Genomic DNA, 27,987 nt, shown 5'->3' on the forward strand with positions numbered 1-27,987 from the left:
GGGTAAGGAGCGCACACCGGACGTCTGCACACCAGTGGCCTGGGGCTGCAGAGGATAAGGATCTTCATATCAACATCCTGGAGCTACGGGCAGTGTTCTGGGCACCTCAGGTCACTCCTTCCATCTCTGAAAGTAAAGGTGGTGAGTCTCTTCACAGACAACTCCACCACCATGTTCTACATCAGGAAGCAGGGGAGCACTCAATCCCCAGCGCTTTCCAAGGAGGCGCAGAACTTGTGGCGCTGGGCCGTCGGACAAGGGATGTTCGTTGTCCTTTTCCATCTGACAGGAGTGAAGAACACAATCACAGACTCCCTCAGCAGGGAACTGCGCTCATGCCACCAGTGGGAGCTTTGTCAGGATCAGCTGGACCGCCTATTCGTCAAAGGGGTAAGACCCCAGATAGTTTGCGACGGCGAACTCCAAATGCTAATGGTTTGCCAGCAGATTACACCAGGTGAGGACCCTGAAGGGTGCGTTCTCATTCCCTTGGGAAGGCTTGTTTCTGTAAGTGTTTCCTCCGTTCCCTCCCCTGCTACAAGTCGTGAGCACACTCGATATCTTTGCAAGATGATACTCATTGCCTCGGCATGGCCGGGGCAGATACAGTATCCGGACCTTCTCAGCCTGTCAGCAGCGCCTCCAGTCAAGCTGTCGGTGGTTCCGGATCATCTTATCAGAGAAGGAGGCGCACACCTTCATCACGACCCAGGATCGCTGAACCTGAAGGCTTCACTCCTACAGCCCTAGAGTTTGAAGGATATGAGTTACCTACGGACTGCAGGGAGGTCCTCGCCAAGGCCCGGGCATCATAGACTTTGAAGTGCTACAGTCACAAGTGGAAATGCTTCGCTACGTGGTTGCAGTCTCAGAAGATTACCCCTCTCAGGGTGACGGCTGTGCAGAGCCTTCCATATTGCTATCCATGGCCGGACTGACGCACACCTCTGTCAAGGCTCATCAGGCGGCTATCTCCCGTTACACCATGTCTCCAGGAATATCGTTGCTTTAGTCCCACCGACTCATCAATTCATTTCTCAAAGGACCTTTTCAATCTTTCCCACCGGTGAAGGCTCCTGCCCCGGCGTGGGAACTCCACGTGGTTCAGACGAGGCTCAAGGGGGGCGGGGGGGTCCCCCCTTCGAGCCTATGCATTAGGCCCCACTCAAGTTCCTCTTGTGGAAAAACTTTACTTGTAGCAATCACCTCTGCCAGAAGGGTAGGCCCTATCCTGCAAGCAACCATACCTCGTTCATGGCGAAGGTTCCGTCGGAATTCCACCTCAACAAGCCTTTGGTGTTGCATGTGTTTTTTCCAAAACCTTTTTTGCCGGTGGAAAGGGCCTTGCATTCGCTGAACATTGCTTGTTCCCTGAAGTTATAAGTGACATGCATAAAGAGTTTTCGGAAGACCTCACAACTGTTTGTGAACTTTGGTCCTGTAAACCAAGGGAAGGTCTTGTCCAAGGCTTCCGTTTCAGGGTGGCTCTCCGGCTGCATCACATGCTGTCATCGGTTGTTGAACTGACCGGTGCCCGGCCGTCCGAGAGCCCACTCCACCAGAGTGATCGCTGCGACAATGGCGTTCCTGTCTGGTGTGCCCCTGCTGGACATCTGTAGGGCTGTTACGTGGAGGTCTACGCACACCATAACAAAGTTCTACTGTGTTTACATGGATTCCAGGGAGGACTCCCGAGTCGGCCAAGCAGTGCTACACAACCTGTTTGCTTGAGGTAAGCCTATTCCAGGGGTAAGACTTAATTGCTTTTGTTGAACCTTGCCACCTCACATGGTTATGTAATGTTGTACTGCTATGCATTAGTTATTCATGACCATTTGAATCCATGCCAGATCCCATACTGGAGAAGGTTTAAGTTACTTACCTGTAACTATTGTTCTCCAGCATCGGTCTGGCATGGATTCACATGCAAACCCTCCCTCTGCGGCTCTTCTTGGTCATTCTGCCACTTTATGTGCTTACCAAATCGGAAGATGGCTGCCAGAGGAGGGGCTTAGGGAGAGGACTGTCATTGGATGGGGGGAATTATGTCGCAGAGGACAGGGTTTGGTTTAGAGGAGAAATGCACTTTTTAAGTGAAAGTAAAACTGTTTTTTTCTTTTACCGAGAATGCCTAGCCTGACGGCGGGGAATATTCATGACCATGTGAATCCGTGCCAGACCCATGCTGGACAACAATATTTACAAGTAAGTAACTTAAACCTTACTTAACTTGAAGCAATTAGGCCAGAAGGATTTTCCAGGGAGACAACACTTTAAACCAAGAAGATGGCACATGAAAGAACAGCATTCCAGCCAGCTAGGATATGAAGGAAGAGCCGAGGTTGGGAATGCACCAGCAGAGGAGTATCAGGGAGCAAGGCTACTCCGGGGTCTTCTACAGCATCTGATCTTCGGCCGCAGTTTTCAAGTTCAGGTAAAAGATCTGTGATATTCGCAGCATCTTCCAATGATCATATATGCACTCACAGTTTGACCTAAAACAGCCTTCCAATCACATCACCGGTGTATCTAGCTTTTGCTTTTGCTTGTTAGTTCACTTTTTAGATGGTTTGGTTCCAATTTTTTCCCAAATCCTTAATTGAGAATACTTGGCTTTCTTGGTTCATATTGGCGGATATTGCTTTGATTTGTGCTTTATAATTTTATTCAAATATTAATGTAGTATAATTACAAAAGTTATCATCTGACATGAGGACCAAATTCTGAATTTTCTTTTGCATTTTGTGTTTTCAAGATGGTGTGCTGCTTTTGGAAAATCCTAAAGGAGATGGCAAACTTGACTTCTGCAGGTTTAAGGATGCCGTCACTTGCATATTTGGTTTGAAGAATGACAATTTTGCAGTTTACAATGGCATGACAGGCAAGTGTATTATATGCAGAAAATTATCCTTATTTATGCCCACTTGTATTCCACATTAATTCATTCCTTTGCTCTCTTCTTTCTTGCTTTGTGTGAAAGCTACAAATAGCTGGACCCAACCTAAAATCTGCTGATGTCATGGGACAGTGTATTGTGTTGCTTGTGTAAGTCTGTGCCTGATCCCCCCTGGATTCCTGGTCCTCAATTCCTTTGTTGCTGGAATATGGTGAAAACTGGGTCTTCTCTGTTATGTGTTTTTGACTGCGACACTTGCATGTTATGGTTTGGGATGACTTTGCTGCTTCACTTCCAGCTCTTGTCATACAGTGTGCAGTCATCTGAGTTCTTTCATTAGTACTGTTAGGGAGAATTCTCTGTAAAGGCTAATTTCCCAAACCTAGTGAGTCCCCCAGCAGCTTTGCTGGATTTTTGGGGTTTATTTTTTTCTCCTGCTAAGAGCGAGACTTTTTTACTCCCACTCTTCGACATGATTTGAGGTGTTCGTTTGTCTTTCCATGTGCTTTATCGGCTATGGGGTCTTTTACTCCATAGGGTTTCATGTGTTTTTGATGTGGGTTAAACATCACCCTATGGGCCGTAACCCAGGGGTGTCGTAGCGACCCCCAAACATAAACTCCATACCCTTGGACTGAATACTGTCTCCCAGGGCATGTAAAGTCACCAATGGCTTTACTAGTCCCAAATTATGAACAGAAACCAGTACAAACCATCATATTGTGAACGTACTGGTCGGGGCAATTCGATTGCCCCAGGGTCTGTTGTTCGAGGGGGCACGTCTCTGTCCCCCCTGATCGAGTTTTGGCTGGTGGCAGTGGATACTACTTTTGATATTCGACCGCGAATATATCTCTATGGGATTTTCACATTGTTCGAGGCTACCAACTTTAATTATTAAATTCCTATAGCCTCGAACATACCGCTGGTTTATTTATTTAATATGAATTCACCGGTTGCTATTTTTTGCCAGAACTCGATTCTAAAATGGCGTTTATGTTCTCTTCTGTGACTCCAACCCAAGTCGAGCCCTTTGTTCCACTTTTTGGCGGGCTTCTCCACAGAAGCCTCCAAAAGAGGTGCCACTCTGTCTGGGTACCACAAGGGGTATCGGAGGGGGTTTAGGCTCCCTGGACTGAGTTGCCTTGGCAACTCAAGTCGCACTCTTGTGTGATTGGCCCAGCCGGCTCACCACTTAGCATGTTTAATTGACAGCTAGGCTGAATGAATGGGGGTTTGCTGCATAAAAGCAGGGCTTTGGGGTCTGGAACTTCAGAAGTCGCCACAGGACCTAAGAATCCGAACAGAGGGAGAAGCTGAGCTGACCTGCAACGACACCACCGGTGGAGCCCTGCTCAACCGTCTCACCACTTTTTCCGACGACAGAGGAGATCTCTAGTCCAGAGAGTCTTCTTCGTTTGACTGGTGGGGATAACCAGTTTTGCCTTCTTTTCACCTTCCTGGAGCATCTCGTGGCCGCCTTGCCCGTGCCAAGCACCCCGGCAACCGGAATACCACAGCTTACCACTACCGCAAAGAGAAGGGTAGTACCTTTTAACCGAAGAACTCTGCGGCTGGTTTCTTCTTTTCTTCTCTGGCAGTGCAATGACCTTCATCTTTCCTCCACGACGAGACCTCCTCTTCTTCTGGACGAAACACCAACTTGCATCCGCTGCCAGGAACAACTGCCCCCGCTGGAGCTTCCTTCACACTTAAGGTACTGTGTCCCGCCGGGCTTCCCTTGCGACAGATCGTTCGGGGTGACAGTAAAGCCTCGACTTTCTAACCTGGGCTGGCCTGGGACAACCTAGCTAACTTTTCCTGACTTTAATTTCATTCTTTGTGTGCAAACTATCTACAAGACTCTTTGGGCATAACCCCACTGTGTGAACCTGGACCCCTTCTGCTTGCTCTCTCCAAGAGTGGGCCTTGCAATTGACTTCCTTGCTCTCCAGTAGAACTCTGCCTATCCTGCCTTACTGTGGTTCTTTTAAAAAGTATTGAAATTTGTGTGCTCCCATAACTCTGCCTTTTTCCCCTCCCTTTTTAATAACTTATTAGAGTGCCATCTTATGTTAAGCGCTAACCTCTGTCTGAAAATAAGTGGTGTTTCTCATTAAGACTTGTCTAATGAGTAATTAGGGTTGTATTTATATAATAGTGACTGTGTGCCGAATTTACTTTTCGAGGGGATTGGTTCTTCCGACGTATTCCATATCTATGACATGTAATCACCACAGCTGTGCTGCTTCGGAAACTTTTTTCTGCGTCCTGCGTCAATGACGTCGATGCGCCGTCATCGAGGACCTCGTCCGACGTTATCCGATGTGATAAGTAGGATGCACGACGCCGTAGCCTCAGTTCCGTTTTTTCCGCGAACGTGTTGCTTCGTGAATCTCGGTTAATGCCTCAACTCTTTGGAGATCTGTTCTTCTCGGTTCTTCGAGCCTGTTCGTTTTTGTGAAAATCCTTTGTGTGAAGATGTCTTCTACTTCGTCTTCGACCCCGCGTCCGGGCTTCAAGAAGTGCAGGGAGTGTGGGTCCAAGATGTTGGTGACGGACTCGCACAACGCCTGCTTCTGGTGCCTCGGGGAGGCCCACGACACGGATGACTGTATCGACTGCCAGTCGCTCACGTCCAAAGCCTTAGGCGAACGTAAGAAGAAGTTGTCGGTAGGTCGGGTGTCCAAGCCCCGGAAGTCGAAGTCTGCAGGGCTTTCGACGGATGATTCGAGGGGTGACTCTCCGCGTCATCGTCGGAAGTCTCGTGGGTCTCCTTCTAGGAGTCGGTCTCGCCACTCCTCAGCCTCTTTGAGGCATTCTCGGAAGCGCCGACACCAGTCGTCTTCCAGGTCCTCTTCGGAGGACTCTGCCCGGCACGTTGCTTACCCCACCAGCCGTGCGACGCCGGAGGAATGGGCTTCCTTAGGGAAGAAAATGCTGGCGATTCTCGAGTCGCAGGGTACTAAGCCGTCCGCGCCCCCGAGTGGGGTCGGTCGTGAGAGGTCGAGAGACACTTCTCGCAAGAGTGGTCGGCACGAGTCACGGGAGAGGTCCCGTTCGGACAAGGAGACTCGTTCTCGACGTACCCGTTCCAGGTCCAGGTCCTCGACGCGTTCGAGACCGTGTGCACCTGTGAGGTCTTCGAGGGGGACATCGACGTCTGAGGCGTCGAGGGCGTCGACAGGCTTTCTCGAGGCTCCAGCTTCGTGGAAGTCGTCGAAGCCGTCGACGTTCAGGTCGTCGAAGGACACGCTCGGGGCTCCGGCTTCGAGGGCTGTGTCGACGCCGCCGATGCTGGCGGCGCTGCATCTGACGTTGACGCCGATTTCCTCAGCCTCGACGCCGATCCTCTCGGCGCCGATGCCTGTTCTCTCGACGCCGGCGCCGATTCGCTCGACGCCTTTCGTGTCGGAGGTACCCCGTGGCGCGGGGGAACCCCCTAGGAAGGCTCTGGTTAAGAGCAAGCACTCTCGGGTGCCTTCTTTTCGCCACCTGGAATATATTTCAGAGGCGGATGAGTATTCTGATGGCCTGGTTCCTAGTCAGGTTCCAGATGAAATTGTCTCGGGCCATAGTCAGTTTGACGATTTGAGGCAGTCACTGCATGATGCCAGTGGACTGGACACCTCTCCGGAGGTGGAGTTTTGTAGGCATGAGCCTGGCTCTCATGCCGATTCCTCGTACCGGCGCCTTATGGCTAGGGTTTCTGAGTACTTGGGATGGTCTGCTCCCCCAGGGGAGTTTGTGCAGGATGATCTAACGGACATCCTCGATCTTGGTCCCCCAACTGACCCGATACTGCTGTTTCATATGGCTCTACAGAGAAGGGTGGCGGCGGCTTGGACTTCCCTGCAGAGTCTCCCGGCAGTGGGCAAGTCTTTGTCGCGAAAATACCGTCCAGCCAGTAGCGACCCCTGCTATTTGACCAAGCACCCCACTCAGGAGAGTTTGGTGGTGCAGGCGGCCCCGGCAAAGCAGGCGTCGTACCCTACCATCCCTCCTGATAGGAGTGACAAACGTTTTGATGGCTGGGCGAAGAAAGTGTTTTCTTCTGGTGGTATGGCGCTTCAGGCGGCCAACTCCATTTGTGCCTGGTCTCGTTTCACACACACTCTGTGGAACTGTGTTGCGTTAGCGGCTGAACATATTCCCGAAGGGGATGAACGGGATGGTTTCCTTGCTATGGTCCAGGATGGTAAGGATGCCATGTGTGAGTCTGTTCACTCGAGTTTGGACTTAGCTGAATGCGTCAATAGGTCCATGGCGGCGAGCACCGTGATACGCAGGTTTGCGTGGTTGCGGAAGTCGGGGTTTGCTCCTGATGTGCAGTCCCGGCTCCTAAACATGCCCTTTGACGGTGAACACCTTTTTGGCAGCAAGGCTGACGAGAGCCTTGAGAGGTTGCAGACCTCAAAAGCTGCAGCGAAGTCGTTGGGCGCTGCAGTTCGCCAACCTCCGCCTTTTTGTCCTAGGGGACAGCAGTGGAGGGGTGGTTCCTTTCGCTATTACTCGTCCTTCAGTAAAGCGAGAGGAGCTGGCAGTCGAAGAGGCCAATGCAGGGGTACCAGAGGTGGACGACAGGGTACCCGTGGTGCCAAGGCCGCTCGGGCAGTTGCCTCTTTGCCCTCAGGTAATGCCACAGCCGCTCCCACTCAGTCATGAGGCCATGTCCCATGGTTCACCGGTTGGGGGAAGGCTGGCACAGCATCTTGTAGAGTGGCAAGCCATTACTTCAGATGTGTGGGTTCTGGAGATCATAACCCACGGCTACTGTCTTCCCTTTCGGCACAGGCCTCGCGACAATCCACCGGGGAACCTCTCTTTGCAGAGTCCGGATCCGCTCCTTGCGCAGGAAATTCAAGCCCTGCTGGAGAAAGGCGCCATAGAACTGGTGCCTGTAGCGGAGAGGAACAAGGGATGGTATTCCCCTTATTTTTTGATTTCGAAGAAAGACGGGGGATTGAGACCCATCATCGACTTGCGCGGTTTGAACAAACTCCTCAGGAAGGACAAGTTCAAGATGGTTACTCTTTCTCAAGTCCTCCAGGCCCTTCAGCTTCAGGACTGGTTGGTGTCTCTCGACCTCAAGGATGCTTACTTCCATGTGCCAATCCATCCCAAGCACAAGAAGTACCTGAGGTTCGCGGTTGGCGACTCGCACTTTCAGTTTCGGGTCCTGCCGTTCGGATTGACCTCCGCCCCGAGGGTTTTCACCAAGCTCATGGTGGTGGTGGCAGCGCATCTCAGGCAAGGGGGGATTCACGTCTACCCCTACCTGGACGATTGGTTGTTCAGGGGGAGCTCTCCCGAGCAAGTCCTGGATCATCTGTCGTCACCTGCCACTCCCTTCACAGGCTGGGCTTCTCCCTCAATTTAAAGAAGCCCCATTTGACGCCAACACAGCGGCTTCAGTACATCGGAGCAGTGCTCGACACTTCCCTGGGGCAGTGTTTTCCTCCCCAGGTGAGGGCTCTTCGCATTCAGCAGATGGTGCACAAGTTTCAGCATGCCCAGACGCTCCCAGCGTTCGAGTTCTTGAGGTTGCTCGGCCTCATTGCATCCTGCATTCTTCTGGTGCCAGAGGCTCGCCTGCGGATGAGATCTTTGCAGTGGGCACTCAAGACGCCATGGTCGCATTCCTCCGGCAGGATGTCGGACCCGGTTCAGGTGCCGCCCTCGGTCGCCCGGGACCTTCTGTGGTGGGCCGTCGAAGGCAACTTGATGAAGGGGGCTCCATTTTGGCTTCCCTGGCTGGAGGTGACGATCGTGACGGATGCACCCCTCACGGGATGGGGAGCTCATGCCAACGGGCTGACAGTCAGCGGTCGTTGCTCTCCGTCAAAGTCCAGACTCCATATCAATCTGTTGGAGCTGAGGGCCGTCAGGCTAGCCCTGAAGGCTTTTCTGCTGACTGTGCGAGGAAAGAGTGTCCTGATCCTGACGGACAACACAGTGGCCATGCACTACCTCAACAAAAAGGGGGGGGGGCAGGGTCACTTCCTCTGTGCAGGGAGGCGATGCAGCTCCAGTTCTGGGCCATCCAGCAGGAAGTTTCTATCTCGGCAGTTCATCTGGCCGGAGATGAAAACGTGACGGCAGACGCTCTGAGCAGGCAGAGCGCGATCTCTCACGAGTGGGAGTTGGCTCAGGAGATTCTCCTGGAGATCTTCGCCCTTTGGGGTACCCCTCAAGTGGATTTCTTCGCCTCCAGTGTCAACCGGAAGTGCGAAAGGTTTTGCTTGCGGGAATTTCCTCCAAAAAGAGCCTTAGGAGACGCGTTCGTGGTGGAGTGGTCATTCCCGCTGCTGTACGCGTTTCCTCCAGTCCCCGTCATCCCGCAAGTGCTGCGGAGGTTACGGAAGTTCGGTTCCCGGATGATCCTCATTGCCCCGGCGTGGGCTCGGAGGACGTGGTACCCGGACCTTCTCGACTTGTCCATCTGCCCTCCATGTCGTCTTCACTACCGAGACGATCTGCTCTCACGGGAGGGGGGTCATGTTCTCCATCCAGAGGTCAGTTCCCTCAACCTTCACGCTTGGCTTCTGAAAGGTTGAGGTATAAGGATTGGGACCTCCCTGAAGACGTGATGGAGGTGTTGCTTTCGCCCGAAGGCCAGCAACAAAGTCTCTGTACAGTTGCCGTTGGCGTAAGTTCTGCGACTGGTGCAGAGTTCAGAATGTGGATCCTTTTGCATGTGACATTGTTGGGTGTCTTGACCCACGTTTGAGCTATCATGCTGCAACATTTGGTGCGGTGGGCTTAGAAAATCCAAGATGGCCAAAAAGCCCACAGGTATGCCAGAATAGGAAAACTGTGCAGTACTGGCATGGAAAACATCATGATGGCCAGAACTTCCCAGAAAATGCACAGGGAAATGCATGAAGAATAGGCTGCCACCCATTTTTGCCTATGTTGTGAGCACATGAGGGCACTGCCTAAAACCACCATTGGGCTACCCACACAGTAGCCTGAAACCATTGGGAATGGCAATGCTGATTGCCAAAAGCAACCTAGAACTGTGGGGAATTCATTTTCTTAAATCCCAAAAATGGTTGCATTACCAGTACTCACCACTATCAGAAAGCCGGCGTTTTAAAACCACCAGACTTTTGTGTAAAACTGAACAAATGAAACAAAACCAGACCAAGGAAAGACTTGCTAAGAGGTGGATACAATGTAAAACTATATTCTGAAATGACTGGAAGGAAGTAATTATTTAATGTGTATGTAAAAATCGTAAGTGATTTAAACTGGGGAACAAAAAGTGACATTTTAGCTGAAAACTGGCTTAAGGAGATTCCAATTCTGCCTGACAGGTTCCCAGGCCTGACATCTACCCCCACAGGAGTTCAAACCTGCTCAGCCACTCTTCCCCTTGCCAAAAGGAGTTGTCACCTCTCCGATTAGATTAGGGGTGGAACAGCTGGGGACTGCAAGAAACTAAACAAAGGGCCCAGGCAGATGGTTTATTGGGGGGTCGTAAATGGCTTCCTTTTGAACAAAGCCCTTCCTTGACTCAGGCAGATGTTATATTGGGGCCGTCGTAAAAGTGGCTTCCTCTTGGCAGAAACGGGGAGGGGCAGCCGCCTCTGAGAACAGGCTGAGCTTAAAGAAAGTGGATAGACTGGTTTCTCCACCATGTGACCTGGGAAGACACACCCCTGTTGGCCAGAATATGATTTTAAGAAAGATGTATAACTCATGGTGCGGACTTGTCAAAATTATCTAAATGATACCATAATTCTTGTGATTTTTCTGTGAATATTTTGAGATGCGTTAGGACCCTGTGGTGTATTCTGGGGGGTTGCTAGCGGAAAATAGGGTCTCACTCCAAATGTCTGCATGTTAAAAATCAGACACTTCATCAATTAATGTCCATACTCCTTGCGCACATGTGTGTAAATTTGGGTAAATGTCCGATATTGCAAAAGCAGTTAAAAAGCGCAAAATGTTGCCATTTCTTAATGCAAGCCCCCAGGAAGAGCAGAGTTTGAACAGAGTATACCCCATGTGATATGTGATGGGTGCATGTAATTTTAAACAACTGTATATCTGTGCAATATGTATTTGGGTCCAATATAGATTTGTGGGCAAACTGACCAGGGGAGGATCCTCTGACCCATAAAACCTACAGCATCACTCTGACTCACATTTCCTTCCCCCAATCATGGGAGAGGGGAGAATCGGGCCAATGACAAGTAGAGAGGGGCAGGCTTAGCTAAACCCAGGCACGCCCCCATTTTCAAAACACTGTACCCAGAGAAAGCAGAGCAGTATCCAGAACCAGAGGCCAGAGATCCAGAGTGACCCAGACCGCTGTGAGCAGAACCAGAGAGCTGACCCAGATCACTGTGAAGTGCCGAGACCAGAACCGGAGTCCAGTCCAAAACCTGACCAGATCCGTGGCGAGGCCTATTTCAAATTTATATTGTGAGTACCTAGCAGAACTGTGCAGAACCAATCTCTTAGTTAAAATAATCTAATCCAAACTATTTTAATCTAACCAGAACTGCCTCCTAGAAGTTGTCACTTGTTATTTTGTAAAGCTGCACCACTGTCACTTGTCAATTCTGAAGCTGCAAGCTGTCACCTGTCATTTTGAGTTTACTTTAAATCCGAAAAACTACCTTTATTTAATCGTCCGTATCTCTGGAACCGTTTGGGCTAGGAACTTGGTTTAACTTTCCTCTGAAAGCTTGGAATCTCTGATTTCCAACAAGCCTTGAACCGACTTGCAACTCCTTATACTTTTGCTGTAATCACGATTCACGCACTCGCGAATTTTACCGCGATTTGCGATTTGGTTAAAAATCCAGCCACGTGTAACCCTCAGCACTCATTTCTTTCCTTGCTAAAAATTTCTTTGCCTCTTAATCACTGTTAGGCAGAAACCTGTGCAGTTCCCTTGGGGAACACTGCAAAAGATTTAAGACTACAGGTATAGCAGTAAACCCACTTGGTAGCAGTCTGCACCACCCAGATTTACCTGGTAGCTCTGGCTGAGCAGTCAGACTTCCCTCAAGAAGAGTTAGGCAGTATGCAAAGTATACACAATATGTACTCAGACACAATAGCACAAGCAAACACTGACCAGAGCTTGGTTTCAAAAGTATATAGTTATTTATTAAACACACATAAGTTGAAATTACTCTAGAAAAAATATAGTAAAAACACTTCAAACACAGTTATAATGAAAGCAGTTTCAACCCTTACTCCTATCTAGACAACTCTAGGTTAACACCACATAATTCGAACAGAGGTGAGTGCTTAACGTTAGATGACACTCTAGTAGGTTCAAGAAAGGGATAAAAAAGAAACAGAAATGGGTTAAACACACCACTCTAAGGTCCAGAACACTTGCAATAGGCTCAAAGAAGCACAAAGTCACAGGTGAGCAAAAGTCACTAGGCAGGGCCCACTCTTAGAGTAGCCGGAGCGAAAAGGTGCCCAAGATCACACTGTTATTAGGGATTCAGAGTCTTGCAAAGAGTTAGAAAGAGGTTAGAGTGGCTTAGAAAGTTTAGCCAGGGTGTTCCAGGCACTCCCAGGTTCGAAAGCCGGGGGCTAAATCTACCCCGTACAGTCGGTGGCAAGGGAAGCCAGGCGGAACACGGTACCTTAAGCGAAAAGGGTCCTCCAGCGGTGGCAGTTGTTCCAGGCAGTGGCAGCAAGGCTCGACGTCGGTCAGGGAAGAAGAAGTTCTCGCTGAAGAGTAGAAGAAGAGGGTCGTTGCACTGCCCGGGAAGAAACCAGCCGCGGAGTCCTCCGGTTAAAGGGGTGTACCGACTTTCGTGGTTGGGGTAAAAGTGGTGGGGTTCCGGTTGCCGGGGTGCTTGGCACTGGCAAGGCGGCCACGAGATACCTCGAGAAGCGAAAAGAAGGCGAAAACTGGTTGTCCCCACCAGTCAAGGGAAGGAGCCACTCCGTTAAGAGTTCTCCTCGGTCGTCGGGAAAAGTGGTGAGACGGTTCAGCAGGGCTCCACCGGGTGGTGTCGTCGAAGCAGGTCGGCTCAGCTCTTCCCTCGTCGGATTCTTGGTCCTGTGGCGACTTCTGAAGTTCCAGTCCCCAAAGCCCTGCTTTTATGCAGTAAACCCCCATTCACCCAGCCTAGCTGTCACTCAAACATGCTAAGTGGTGAGCCGGCCGGCTCACCACTTGGGCCAATCAGGACGGAGTGCGACTTGAGTTACCAAGGTAACTCAGTCCAGGGTGCCTAAATCCCCCTCCACCCCTCCTAAGTACCCCAGACAGAGTGGCACCACTTTGGAGGGCTTCTGTGGAGAAGCCCGCCAAAAGTGGAACAAAGGGCTCCACTTTGGGTCAGAGTTACAGAGGCGAACGCCAACGCCATTTTAGAATCAAGTTTTGGCAAAAAGTCCCAACCGGAGTTATAAGAATAAATATATAAACCGGCGGTATGTTTAAGGCTACCGTAAATAAATAATTAAATGTGTTAGCCTAAAACAATGGGAAATCCCATAGGGAAATATTCGCGGTCGAATATAAAAAGTAGTTTCCACTGCCACCAGCCAAAACTCGATCAGGGGGGACGGAGTCGTGCCCCCTCGACTAACAGACCCTGGGGCAATCGAATTGCCCCAGCCAGTACGTCCACAATATGATGGTTTGTACTGGTTCTGTTCAGGATTCAAGACTAGCAAAGTCTTTGGTGACTTTACATGCCCTGGGAGACAGTAGTCAGTCCCAGGGTATGGAGTCTATGTTGGGGAGTCCCTAGGACACCCCTGGGTCACGGCACAGAGGGTGCTGTGTGACCCACATCACAAAAATACATGAGGCCCTATGGAGTAAAAGACCCCATAGCCCATTCAACACAAGGTTTAACCAAGAAAACACACTTCAACATGTCCAAGAGTGAGGGTAAAAGAGTCTCACTCTTGGCAGGAGAAAAAAAGAAACCCCAGAAATCCAGCAAAGCTGCTGGGGGACTCACTAGGTAGGGAAATTCAGCCTAAACAGAGAATTCTCCCTAACAATCACCATCTCTGAATCATTGCTAAAGTGAGCCTGAACTCATCCCAAGTAACTCTCACTCCCCCTGAACCTCCTAAAGGGAATTAAAACCATTTTCAGCATATTTCTCACTTCATTGCCATCACCTTGTCGGGGGGAAATTCGGCCGGGGTCGGCCGGGCCGTCCGCAGACCTCCGGGCAGGGAGGCCCCAACTCCTCCCGTATATCCCAAAAGAGAGAGAGTATGAGACACACGCAAGAAGCAAGGTGACTCTGCTGTTTATTTGACAAAACGGCAGGGATGGGTCAAGGAGCGTACGCGTCCGTCCTGACACACACACAATCGCGGGGCTCGCAGGCCCTTTTTATCTTAGTATGACGCGCTACTTGCGTCACTTGGAAAGTTTAGCAAAAAACCTATCTCCACTCTGGATTGGTTACTCGAGTGGTAGGGTTAGTATAGCGCACATATAGAGAACGGTGTTAGTTGCTGAGGGTTAGTCAGGTGGTATACCTGGGCTGTCCCTTCAATTTGATACATGAAAATTGTTACATGAAGACCTCTGAGGATTGGTCAATGTGAATGGCGTCAGTGATAAGAACCCCATGTTCTAATTGGACCGCTCGCGAGCCTCCCAGTCTGGGACTATCGCTGTTCCCAGCTCGCGGTGCACCTGTCATTTGCAACAATGTTTTAATATGGGTAGGTGTAAACGATGTGAGGATTTATTCATATGTTGGGAGGTCGAATACTCCCACTGCTGCAGATGTCCAATGAGTCTTTTAATTGTATCTGCCTGTGTCTTGAAACGTGGGATTCAGGCGTCTCCTTCCTCCTGGGCTTGGCATCTTGTCAGGTTTGGCTTTGTCACGTGAGGTGGGACCGTGTTTGAGGCAAAATTCAACACAATTAATATTGTTTTTCCTACTGTGTGCCTGGTTCTTGCAGGTGCGACCTTGGCGTTGGCTTGCAGCGTGCGAGATTGCAACATCGTGCCCTTGGCGGTGTGCTTTCACCGGGCTCATTTTGCAGGGTCAGCAACCCAGTTCTTGCTCATTCAATGTTCATGGAAGCTTTTGCCTGCGGCCTACTTGGGCTTGGTGCATAGGTGGAACCGTTTGATGCAGGGCGCTTTAGGTTACGGTATCATATTGCTTTATCCTCAGTATCGTGTCCTCGTTATATTCTTCATTATAGTACATGGCTCTTAGAAGAAGCGTGAGCAAGCCGTTTTATATAAGTTCATGATGCGTCTTGCGTTCCTGCATTTTGAGAGCCTATGTGGAAAATAATAAAGATGTACGTCCGTGAGTATGTCTGTCACCTACGTCATAGCACTGAGTATATTCTTCGTGTAGATTGGTGCGGGAGTGTCCGGTGTGTATATTTGCACAGGTGTGCTGACCGTTGGCTAAGTCGTCATGGCATCTCTAACGACGTGTAGGTTTAGTCAAGTTGATCCGTGCCGCAGGTGTCGGCATGGACAGGGCGGGCTGCTGGGCAGGTAGATGGACACATCCGTATGTTCCTGTACCAGGGTATTTGGTCGTCCGGTAGATAGGCAAACTCCTCTCGTGGCGGGTGTCTGGGCCGTGATCCTCTAGGCCAAGCGCGAGAGGGGAAGGGCGGGAGCCTGGTCTTCCATTCTCCCACTTCAGTCCCCCCTCTGGTCGACTTGTCGACCACAAACATATCCTTTTCTTTATCTCCTCTTACTCTCCATATCTTAGTTATTCCTCCCAAATGTCCATAGTGGTTAACATGGTCTTCAAATGACCAATACATATATTCACAGGTTCCTCCAGGAGTGCAGTATACCCATTTCCCTATGTAGCTCCTGGGGTTTCTTGGGTTCTCGAGCTTCACAGATGGTGGGTCCGGGTGGTTGGTGATGATCTGGTTGCGCAACTTCTCTCTCTCTCTTTTATGATTGTGCCTGTGTGTTGGCCGTCATCTGTTGGCATCAAGAGGTGTATACCAACCATTTCGATCATCTCGTCTGTGGTGCGTGCCTTCCGGGCTTTCCAAAATCTTATTATGATCAGTGCAGCTCCAGCCAGAATAGTACATCCAACTATAATCTTCAGTCCATCTGACAGCCAAGATGGCATCCATGACCATAATATTGAAAACCAGCTCTCATCCTTTTTTACACCTTTACTTTCATCCATCATTTTTGAGTGCATCTGGGCCAATTGTGATACAGCTTCCGTGAGTGTACCATTGTCAGCATCGTTAGCAGGAATGAAGGTGCAGCATGATTGTCCTATCTTTACGCAAACGCCTCCTTCCATTGCTGTGAGGAGGTCCAGTACATATCTATTGCATTGAATCCATTTACTGTAGAGTTAATTGTCATCATTAGTTCCCACCTAGTTATCTGGAGCCATTTTGCGTTTGCGTAAGCCTGCAGTCCAGGATGTATTATTGAGGAGAAGAACATAGCTGCTCTGCTGAATAGTCTGTGTTCCGGCGGTATTGAGGTCAGTGCTGTTTCCGACCTTCCCCACAGGTAATTTCCTGTCAGAGGTTCTCCTTGTCTTTCCCTTCTGTTGAGGACAGTGTTGTTGCTGTTGCGTCTGTTCTCTGGCCCTTTCCGAGGCTGTGCAGATCACTTCTTCCTTTTGTTCCCTTCATCCATCTTGGGGAAATTCGCCATATTCACATGCTTCTGGGGTACCACTAGTGATGGTACATTAACGTGTACTATAGTGCATACACCATTCCACAAAGGGGGCAGTGTGTGATACGCCTTGTCTCCACAGGCCCAGTAATGGTCCATTACTACTGCTGTTCCTGCTCCCCCCTCAGGTAACTCCATCACGCTTTCACAGTTGGTATTGTATCCTACATCCACCACTCCTTTATGTTGGTAGCATACCTTAGGCGCAGTTAAAGGCAGTATTGTTATTGGGTCTTCATCCTTCTCCATCCACGTGAGCATGGGTACGTACTTGATCCAAGTCATCCAGCATCTATGGTTATGTCCATCAATAGTTGAAATATTTTCTCTTGTTACCATGTTGCTGCCAACCACTCCTATGTCCCATCTGTTGTCCATGTACACCTTCCTTGTTATTATCATCAGTGGTCTTTCCCAACATCCGTTTATACCAGGGACTTCAGTGGGGTACCAATCACATGGTAGGTACTGCAGTGTTACCTTCTTTGTTACTCCTTTTTCAGGACCACTTGTTATGTATTTGAATCCTTCAGCATGTAAACTGCTCTTGTGGTAACTCAAATAAGTCTTGAGGAAGTTGTTTTCATATGGATATGTATCTCGTGTTTTCCACACCAGATGCACCACTGTCCCTTGAAATCTCCCTTTCGTCTGGAACAGTGCCAGGTATATTATACATCGTGCTATTTTTCCCTCTATCTCCGTAGCAACAAATGTTCGAGAAGCGCTCATGGCGTATGGGATCAATGAGCAAACGTAGCAGCTGTCTTCTGTTGTCTGCTTGCCTATTTTGGTCATGTGTTGGTTAGAGACGTGTGCTGAATCTTGTACATAGTTGTCAATGCCTTTATTATCTGAGTATGTGCTGCGTTTAACTGTATTTTCCTGGTGTGGGGTTTTACTAGTACCACCTGACATAACACCTGTTGCAGCTGGGGGTGGGGCTATATTAGGTTTGGGTACAGCAATAATATCAATAGCATAGCTGTACTGCCATACAGAGGCAGCCAGGAACCCGGTGATCATTAAAATCCCTATCAATTTTATTACAAATGCTAATTTCACCGGCATTTTGCTCTTACGTTGCTGCAGTCCGGCAGCTTATTCTTGCGACGTTACAGTTGCCCGCCTGAAAATTCATAATATGCTCGTTATTAAGGTTAGTTATTGTTATTAAGCTCTCCCTATCAAGTAGTCATTCAGTGCCCAGGCGAAGAGCTGTTCCCACGCCAATCTAGGCGATCTATCTCTTAGGGCAGGCAAGTATGGTTGGAGGTGGGGCATTGAATGTTCTATGGCCAAGAGGAATGCTGTGTAGTAGACACGTACCCTCCTTCCTTTCAGGTACGTTGGCCGTTTCATTTCATATACAAATTGGTGTGACAATTCTTCCAGGTAACTATCGTCTGAGGGTACCATCTACTCCTGGGCAGTGAATTAGTTAGTTATCTACTTTCTTAACAGTACAATAATACGCTTTACCTGCATGTGCGAGAGAAAAGAAAGAGAACATTCAGGTGTTTACATGTGTATATGTGCCAAAAACAGTGTCCTTCAGTTCAATTGTTACTACAGTGGGCAGGGGGTCAATGGGCAGAGGGTTTGGGGTTCAGCTGGCGGAAGTCTCTTTACCCTTTGATCGTGTAACCATGGGGTGGGCGATATGGGGATCACCCCTTTTTTCTCTAATAGTTGTCTCTGGGGAATCTGGGGGTAGCAGGGTACAGGGACACTTAGGCCGTTAGTTGTGGTAGAAGTCTCTTCCTCCGCTGGTGATGCTGTCGTTGTTCTTCCAGTGGCCCTGTCGGTGGCGCTGGGGCGGGTCTGGAGTTTGTAGATCTTTACGTCGTGTAGGTGGTTCCAGGCACGTTTGTCCTGTAGCTTTACTGCTCTCGTTGATACTTCCTCTACCAGATGGGGGCCAGTGAATCGTGGACTGTTCCACTTTCTGTTGAAATTGCGAAGTAGTACGTGGTCACCTTTAGCAACTTTACACAGTCTTTCCTTTTCCAATTCTTTATCCACGTCTTCTTGTTGATTGCTGTTAGACCCGCCCCGCGTGCGCTCGAGCTGTTGAGACACAAACACTACACTAGTAATCAAAGAAGACACATATTGGTACATTTTATCACCAAGAACACTCGCAGTACTCTCGTGGTCGGTAAATGCTCTTGATGTTGGCGTTAGGGGAAGGCGCATTTGACGTCCGGTAACCACCACGTGAGGGGTGAGGTGGTGGTCGGACCCTGGTCTATTCCTTAGCTCAAATAGGGCTAATGGAAGGCAATGCAACCAACTCTTCTTTGTTGTTTGCTGTATCTTTGCAATTGCCTCCTTTAGTAGGCCATTCAGGCGTTCACATTTACCGTTGGCCTGTGGGTGGTATGCGCATGCAAATTTGTGCTTGATGTTCAGCAAGGATGTAATGTGCTGGAACATTTCGTTTGCGAAATGTGGGCCATTGTCTGACCTTAATACCTCACACACTCCCCACCTGGGGAAGACCTCCCTCACTAGGAATTTAGCTGCTCTAAATGCATCTGGGTGTGAACAGGGCCCTGCTTCAATCCATCTTGAAAATGGGCATACTACTACAATCATATACCTATTTCCTTGACATACGTTGATCATATCAACATAGTCAATATGGAGATGCCGGAACGGTCCCTCTGGCCGGGGTATAGTACCTCTTATCACCTTCAGAGTGTGGCCGGCCGTAAACTGTTGACATGTGAGACAATTGCTGATAAAATTTGACACATGAGAATTTAACTCGGGGCAGAACCAGTCTTCCCTAATTCGTGCTGCAATTACTTCCTTGCCTGTGTGGGCTGGGTTATGTAGTTGGCTCAGGGCGGTGTTCAAAAGTGCCAATGGTATTACAACCTTTCCAGTGTCACCCTGGCGCCATAGTGCGTCGGTTGGTGACATTGTGCATCCTCTTTTTACCCATATTTCTTTTTCGGCCATTGGTGCAGCCGCTTGTAGCTCCATAATCTGTGTGGCTGGGAGATGGGTGTACCCTTCTCTTATCAACATCTCCTTAGCCATTCCCCTCCCTCTCCCTCTCTGTGACTCTGGGGGGGTTCCATATCTCACCAAAGTATGCAGCATACTTCGCATGTGCGTCTGCTGCTGCATTCCCTTTTGAGATGTGGTCTTCACCATTGGTGTGTGCGGTGCATTTGACCAAAGCTAATTCTTGGGGGTCATTTATTGCTTCAATTAGTTCAGCCAATAGGAGGGCATGTTGCACTGGAGTGCCATCAGCTCTCCTAAACCCTCTTCTTCTCCATTTCGACAGCCCTGAGTGGACAGTGGATGTAACATACGCGCTCTCGGAGTATATGGTCACTCGTTTGTCAAAGCTTTCCCTCAACGCCAAGATCAGTGCAATCAATTCTGCTGCTTGAGCAGAATAATGCTGTGGTAATTGTACACATTTCATTGCCACACACACCGGTACCTCCATCATTTTTACCACTGCTGCCCCAGTCCTCCTTATACCATCCCTTTGGTCGATAGTTGATGACCCATCAATGAACAGGAGCTCACCTCCCTATAGTGCGTTTTCTTCAACCTTTCTAGTACATGAGTACATTTCAGTTATTTGCGTACAATCGTGGGCATAATCTCCTTCCTCAAGTACTTCTGCTAGGAACCTTGCAGGGTTGACCGTGCTACATCTAACAATTGATAGTTCAGCTCTGGATAGGATGATCTCATAACCTGATGCCCTCTGCGTGGTTAGGGTGGACTTAGGTTTATTCAATATTGCAAATAGTGCATGTTCCACAAACAGTGTAGTTGGGCACCCCATGGTTATTGCTGATGCTTTTTCTACCGCAAAAGCAGCTGCGGCGAGACCTTGTTCGCAAGGGAAATGACCTAACATCACAGGATCTAAGTGGCCACTGTAAAATGCTACTGGTTTGTAGCCCATGCTTGTTTTTTGAGCCAACACTGCTTTCATTACTGCTGAGTCGCAATGTGAAAATATAAAAAATTGTCGCTCATAGTCTGGGGATGCCAGTACCGGAGCAGTTGATATCGCATCTTTCAATTCATCAAAAGCCTCTTTCATTTCCATCGTCCACCCCAGCTTCCTTTAACGCCTCAAGCAGGGGTCCTATGTATGAACTGTAATCAAATACCCATGCTCTACAGTAGTTGCACAGCCCCAGGAGCTGCTGCAGTTCCCTCACTGTTTGTGATACTGGAGTGTTTGAAATGGCCTGTGCTCTTTGTGGTGCAATCTTTCTTCCATGTTGGGATATGAGCTGACCAATGTAAAGTACCTGTTCTTGACAGTACTGTAGCTTTTCCATGTCTACCTTGTAACCTTTCTCAGCCAATATTGTCAACATCTTTAATGAGTCCTCTCTGCATGTTCTTTCGTTTGTACTGCAAATTATTATGTCATCCACATACTGCAACACTGTGCTTTCCACTTCAATGTTACCCAAATCCATCTGTATTACTCTGTTGAAAATTGAGGGTGATTCGCAATACCCTTGTGGCAATCTGGTGTGTTTCCACTTTGTGTTTCTGTACGTGAAGCTTGTCAGATCTTGTGAGTCTGGGTGCAATGGTATTGAGAAAAAAGCATTTTTAAGGTCGATCACTGTAAATCGTGATGCTTCTGCTGGAATGCCACACAAGATTGTGGCCGGGTTTGCTGCTATGGGATATTCTGCTTCTACTATGTTGTTCAAGGGACTGAGATCCTGTATGAAGCGCCAAGACCCCCCTTTAGCCTTGCGCACTGGGTATACAGCCGTGTAACATGGTGATTCTGAGGGGACCAATATGCCATTATTTATAAGGGCCGTTATGGTTTCATATATGCCCTCATCTGCCTCTTTTGATAGCGGATACTGTTTCACTCTGGGGAGTATTGCACCTTTTTTCAATTTTATCCTTACTCCCCCTATACTTTTTATGCACCCCCACGTCATAGGGGCTAGTAGTCCACAATGATGGGGACTGGGGTGCATGCGGGTGCCTCAAGTGCCATTGCAATTTTCTGTGCTACTTGTTTGTACGCCACCCTTAGCCATATTTCCACACATCATAAACACCATTTCACCTTCCTCCTTTTCTTCTGAGAACAGCTCTTCATCTGACACCTGGGTGAGCCTACATCCTTCTGCTAGTGCTATCACTGCCCTCCATGCTCTTCCTTCTCTGTCTTGGGCATGTACAGCAATGTAATCAGCTGTTGCTATAATGCTCTCAATGTCCACTGGAACCACCTTTCCTTCTGGTTCATTAACTGGTGTTTCTGGTCTGAACAGATAGGCTGCAGGCCTCCTCCGTATTTTTCCTTCTATCCCTGGCATCCATGCAAATGCCATGTCTGTCCCGTACTGGAAGAGTTCGCCATCTACTGGCTCCACCCTAATCGCTGTCTGTCCGCAGTATGCTTGCATAATCTGTCGTGCTGTGAGCATGTTAATCCCTGGAGTAGAGCAAATTATGCCGTCCTCAGTAAAAGAGATCGTCATATTCAACCTGTTCATTATGTCTCTCCCCAGTATATTTACTGGTGAGGCACTATAATATAGAAGTGGAACTGACAGGTCATAATCTCCTATAGATAAGGGAATGTTATCAGTAAACGGAACCAACCCTCTAGCCCCAGAGAATCCTTGGGTGTTCATGGCTTCGCCTGACATCTTAAATTTACCTTCCCTTATGCAAGACCGGGTCGCCCCGGTGTCAACAAGGAATGATAATTTTTTGTCACCTATCGTTACCTCTATGCGTGGTTCCTCCGCACTATTAGGTGTTACTGACAGGATGGGACACACCAAGGCTGTCTGTGGGCTATCCTATTGAGGGTACAACGATTGGCCATTTCCTGTGTAAGGGTTGTGTCCCAGGACCGTCACTCTACCCAGTTGTGTTTGTTGTACTTGGGGTTGTTGTGTTATCGCTACCTGTTGTTGTGGCAGTGAATATGTCTGTGGCTGTTGTTGTGTTATTAGTTGTTGCTGTTCATTTCCCTGTTGCAACGTCTGCTGTTGCTGTATGCCCTGCTGTTCCTGTGAGGGCCTTGGTTGTCCCTGTTCACTCCATGATGGTATTCCTGGTCTAACTCTACACGTGCATGACATGTGCCCTAATAGTCCACAACTCCAACACACCGGTGGTTCCCTACTCTGCCATGGAAAGCTCCCTGTGTTGTCCTGGTATACTAGTTGCCCTGTGGGGTAGGAATTTCTAAGTCCTCCCACCTGCTGTTGGGTGTTATATCCGTATCCTCTCCCTCTCATAATTCCTCCTCTCCCCCTGTTATAATTATAATACCCAGCTCCTGCATTGGGTATCCTCCTCCCATGTTGGTCGTGTATGGTTGGAGTGGCGGCACCTGTTGTGTTATAGTCTGTGAAGGTGGTGTTTGGGAGGAATCTTGTGCAGCCACTACTTGTGTGGGGTTTTGGGTCATTGTTGTAGGCGTAGTTATTAATGCCCCTTCCATTGTGTATTTAGTAAGCTTTTTCTGTACTAGTTTAGCCTCTTCCGTTTTCCTGTCCTCTTCCTTTTGTTTCATTTTTCCTTGCCATGTCCTGCAATGATGCACTATAGTCAGTTGTATCTCTGGCCATGCTTTTGCTTCCATTCCCACTACTTTCTTTAGTTGTTTCTGAACTCCTTCTGGGAGCCCTTGTACTAGTATATGATAAAATATTGCTGGTGTTTTGTCCCATTGTTCTCTAGTTTCCATGCGCCACTTCTCTTGGATTTCCTGGATATAATCAACAGGATCTTCGTTCTCACGCATCTTGCGGGAGGTAATTGCTCCTATGTCTGATGTGTCTGGGTACTGTACCCTCAGTGCCTGCCATAGTGCATGTCTGCAGTTTGCGAATGGTGCCCCATCATGCGATGTGTTTGTTATTGTTACCCCAGGGAATCCCGCTCTCTTCCAAATCTCATCCGCTGCATCCCCTAATATCGATATTAGAAGGCCCTTTACATCTCCTACTACCAGTTTCTGTCCTGCGGTGTGTTTTTCCATTTCATATATCCACTTACCCGCACCTCCACTTAATGATGGGAGCCTGCATTATATATTTTCTTTGTCTGTATGCTTCCAAGGGACATACTGTGGTCTAACCCCTCCCCTCTCCAGAAGTGGCATTAAGTTATGTCTCCTTTTACCCTTTGTGTTCCAGAAAATTGAGTCCTCACACCCTTCCTCTTCTTCCCTTTCTTCTACATCGTCAATTTCATCTGTATTTCCCCTGCTCGTAACTCTTTCTTCTCCATCGTTTCCCCTTCTTCCATCATTTCCTGTATTTAATGTGGGCATGTGTATTCGTCTTTCCTGCCTGCGTCTAGGGAGGTCCCTAAGCCGACATGCATAGGGTGTCAGTTCGTCTGTGAAGGGCGCAAGTTTTATTGTGCGTAACGAGCGTGAGGTGGTGGAGCATGTAGAGTGCGATGGGAGAGGGCGTGATGGGGACGGTGCAGCCTTATGTGTCTGTCTTTCCGCTATTCCTTGCTCTCCCTCCTCACTATTCTCCAGCTCATCCTTTCTCCTACGGATCCATGGTGAAGTCTGTGTTGGTCCGGGTGATGTATAGTTTATCTAGGCTTTCCCTTTCACTGTTTCTTCCTTCCTTCTCCACTCCTTCTTCTTCCTCACTACAAAAGTCAGTCATAAACGGCACCCCCCACTCTGTCTTTTACCCCTTCATTGTTACTGTTTGTAAGTCTATTAGGTCCAGTTCTCCTTTTTCTCCTTTATCAACCGCTCCCCTTTGCGCTGATGTTGTTGCTACTTCTGTGTTTCTATATACATCCACCCATACTTCACTCTCCCTTCTCCTATCTTCTTTCTCCTTCATTTCTCTCCTCCATCTCCCTACCATTTTCCTCCCTTTTCCTTTTTAATTCCTCCATTACTTCACTACTCATCTGTTACAGTATTCTTTCATCCTCTTTCTTCCTTTCCCATTTCACCCTTTCCCTTTCTAATATACTCTCTATCACCCTCCCTTCTTCGTATTTCTTAGTCGTTTCTGATAGTAATCTCCTCTTCCACATTGCCATTTCTCTTTCTTGCTCTTCTTCTTCCCTTTTCTTTTCTCGCAGCACTGCTCTTAATACCCTTTCTGCTGCTGCTTTTACCCTTTCAGCTTCTCTCCTTTGTCGTAACAGCTCTTCCCCCCTCATTTCACTCTCCCTGGTATTATCCTCGTCTGTTTTCCTTACTACCTCCTTCTCTTCTCAATGAACCTCGTAATTTTAATAGTATCTGTGCAGCTACCCACTCATCATTTCCTATTTCCACAGTTTGTTCTTCTCCAGTCCTCCCCTCCCCTGCTGGCATCTTCCTATGAGCCACATATGGTGGAGGGCTGTATGCCGGGTTCGAGTACCCCTCAGCCGCCCTTAACTGACCTCTTCCTATTTCTCCTAACTCCCTTAAAGGGTACAACCCCCCTCCCTCTGTTTTCACTCCCTTTGCTAGGGGTGTATCGTTGCTCGGTTCCTTTTTTATTTCATTTGATGTATTATTTTTTTCTCCTCCCTCTTGTCCGTTCCCCGTGTTCTTTGGGTCTTCACTCCCCTTTTTCCCCATCCTCTCCTTCCTCCTTAATTTCTTTCTCTTCCGGTATTTCCCCCACAGTGAACATTCCATTTGGTCCTGGTCGGGACCCTTGGAACATCCTCCATAAGTTAAACACCTCCACGTGGTTTGCCAACTTCTTCCCTTTGTATGTATTATGCAGATGGTTTAATAGTGAATGTTGGGCATATGGATCGAAGCTACCATTAGGCGGCCACGGTGTTATCATTTTGTTGTCCGTCCCCTGGGTCCATTCTATGCTATACTTAATCAGTTTCTCCCTATGGGGTGACAGTGTGGTACATGTGTTGTAGTGGAGTAGTGAGGGTGTTCCCCCACCCTCCCGATCCTGTCCCGTATGACATTGTAGCGCTCCACTTGTTACCCTTCCCCTATCTGGTAGCGGTTATTTCACTAGCAGTTTACAATATACAACCTTATATCGTTACCTGGCCCCGTAAGTTTGGGGACTTGGGATAGTCCGCTTAAGGAAAATTATAAGAATATAGTATTTACATTTGTATATTTTCTTCTGTCTGTCTTCCTTTACACAACACCCTTACGGCCCCCTGCGGCCGAGGCGCACGTAGCCCCCCTGCGGCTGCGTACCCCTTATGACGTTCTTATACAGTCGTCCTATTTTCACTTGCTCCTCCTCCTTCTTCTACACTTGCCGTGGCCGGCGTTCTCCGTGCACAGCCACGTCCCCCGTTTCGCCTTTCCCCGATCAACTCATTACAGTTTATCTCCGTTTCCACTCCCTTACCACAGTTCTCTTCCCCACCACTCTCAGAAAGAAAGATGCCTTGTGCTCGGGATATCTTATGAAAGCCCTACTGGTGACGTCACCGATCTCTTCGAGCTACTGGTAAGTTCTTCATATATTCTTTAAGTTCAAAATACACTTGCAATCTACCCCCGTTAACCTCACAGCTGTCTTCCTGTCACTCCTGGAACAAGGTAATCAATAATATAATCGGACTGCGCACGCTGCGTCGCCTCGCGCGTGATACGCCCCTCGACAGGAGGGCTTAACCAGCCAATTATCTTCCGTATTGGGCAACTAACTAGCTACCGCCTACAGGGAAACGTCATCTACCTATCGAGTTTCTTGCTCGAACAAAAGGGATCCTCATCTACTCATTGATCAATAAATGCCAAATCGAAGGAAACCACACACACACACACACACACCCTTACACGTAGTCGCGACCTAGGCCAATCAGTGTCTACGAGCGGCCGCACGTGATGTTTTCGTGCTCCACCCCCCCTCTCTCGCGCAACGTAGCCGATTGCTCTCGCACTCGTTCGGCTACCATTCATTCCATTGCCAACACAAAATTATCAAACCTTCGCCGCTCACCAGTGCAACACCTCCCACCTCCCGTATTTAATTCCTCCCCCCTCCCTCACAATTTCACATTGCTTGTTGTGCGTGACATGCTCACCAAGTTCTCTTGATGCGGGGCCGCTCGACTGCGTGCACCCCACCAAGCGGCTCGCCACCTCCCCTCGTCTGGACCACGTCTGGACACTCGCCAACCGCGGGCGGGATACTTCTCATCCGGCTCCCGAGGGCCAATATCCGGATTGCGCTGTCCGGTCTTCTCGCAGCTCCGCGATGGTCCTGTAGTCCTCAGAAGGGGGCAACGGCAGAGGGGGCCGCGCCGCCGGGCCTCCTCGCAACGCGATTACCTGGAAAAAGTAAAAAAAAAAAAAGCAGATCTTAAACAGATCTCAGCAGTGCCTCCAACTTGTCGGGGGGAAATTCTGCCGGGGTCAGCCGGGCCGTCCGCAGACCTCCGGGCAGGGAGGCCCCAACTCCTCCCGTATATCCCAAAAGAGATAGAGTATGAGACACACGCAAGAAGCAAGGTGACTCTGCTGTTTATTAGACAAAACGGCAGGGATGGGTCAAGGAGCGTACGCGTCCGTCCTGACACACACACAATCGTGGGACTCGCAGGCCCTTTTTACCTTAGTATGACGCGCTACTTGCGTCACTTGGAAAGTTTAGCAAAAAACCTATCTCCACTCTGGATTGGTTACTCGAGTGGTAGGGTTAGTATAGCGCACATATAGAGAACGGTGTTAGTGGCTGAGGGTTAGTCAGGTGGTATACCTGGGCTGTCCCTTCAATTTGATACATGAAAATTGTTACATGAAGACCTCTGAGGATTGGTCAATGTGAATGGCGTCAGTGATAAGAACCCCATGTTCTAATTGGTCCGCTCGCGAGCCTCCCAGTCTGGGACTATCGCTGTTCCCAGCTTGCGGTGTACCTGTCATTTGCAACAATGTTTTAATATGGGTAGGTGTAAACAATGTGAGGATTTATTCATATGTTGGGAGGTCGAATACTCCCACTGCTGCAGATGTCCAATGAGTCTTTTAATTGTATCTGCCTGTGTCTTGAAACGTGGGATTCAGGCGTCTCCTTCCTCCTGGGCTTGGCATCTTGTCAGGTTTGGCTTTGTCACGTGAGGTGGGACCGTGTTTGAGGCAAAATTCAACACAATTAATATTGTTTTTCCTACTGTGTGCCTGGTTTATCTTGCAGGTGCGACCTTGGCGTTGGCTTGCAGCGTGCAAGATTGCAACATCGTGCCCTTGGCGGTGTGCTTTCGCCGGGCTCATTTTGCAGGGTCAGCAACCCAGTTCTTGCTCATTCAATGTTCATGGAAGCTTTTGCTTGGTGCATAGGTGGAACCGTTTGATGCAGGGCACTTTAGGTTACGGTATCATATTGCTTTATCCTCAGTATCGTGTCCTCGTTATATTCTTCATTATAGTACATGGCTCTTAGAAGAAGAAGCGTGAGCAAGCCGTTTTATATAAGTTCATGAT

General features: G+C 48.8%; 1 protein-coding gene across 1 annotated transcript in view; it reads left to right on the forward strand.

Annotated features, from left to right (window-relative positions):
* Positions 1-27,987, forward strand: part of IARS1 (isoleucyl-tRNA synthetase 1) — a 2,025,584-nt gene that overhangs the window by 1,875,039 nt on the left and 122,558 nt on the right. The window contains exon 31 of the mRNA XM_069643896.1: positions 2,756-2,881. Within this exon, the coding sequence (XP_069499997.1) occupies positions 2,756-2,881 (126 nt within the window). The remainder of the gene's footprint in view (positions 1-2,755; positions 2,882-27,987) is intronic.

The sequence above is a fragment of the Ambystoma mexicanum genome, chromosome 2p, assembly GCF_040938575.1.
Source record: "Ambystoma mexicanum isolate Mex_15411 chromosome 2p, UKY_AmexF1_1, whole genome shotgun sequence".
NCBI lineage: Eukaryota > Metazoa > Chordata > Amphibia > Caudata > Ambystomatidae > Ambystoma > Ambystoma mexicanum.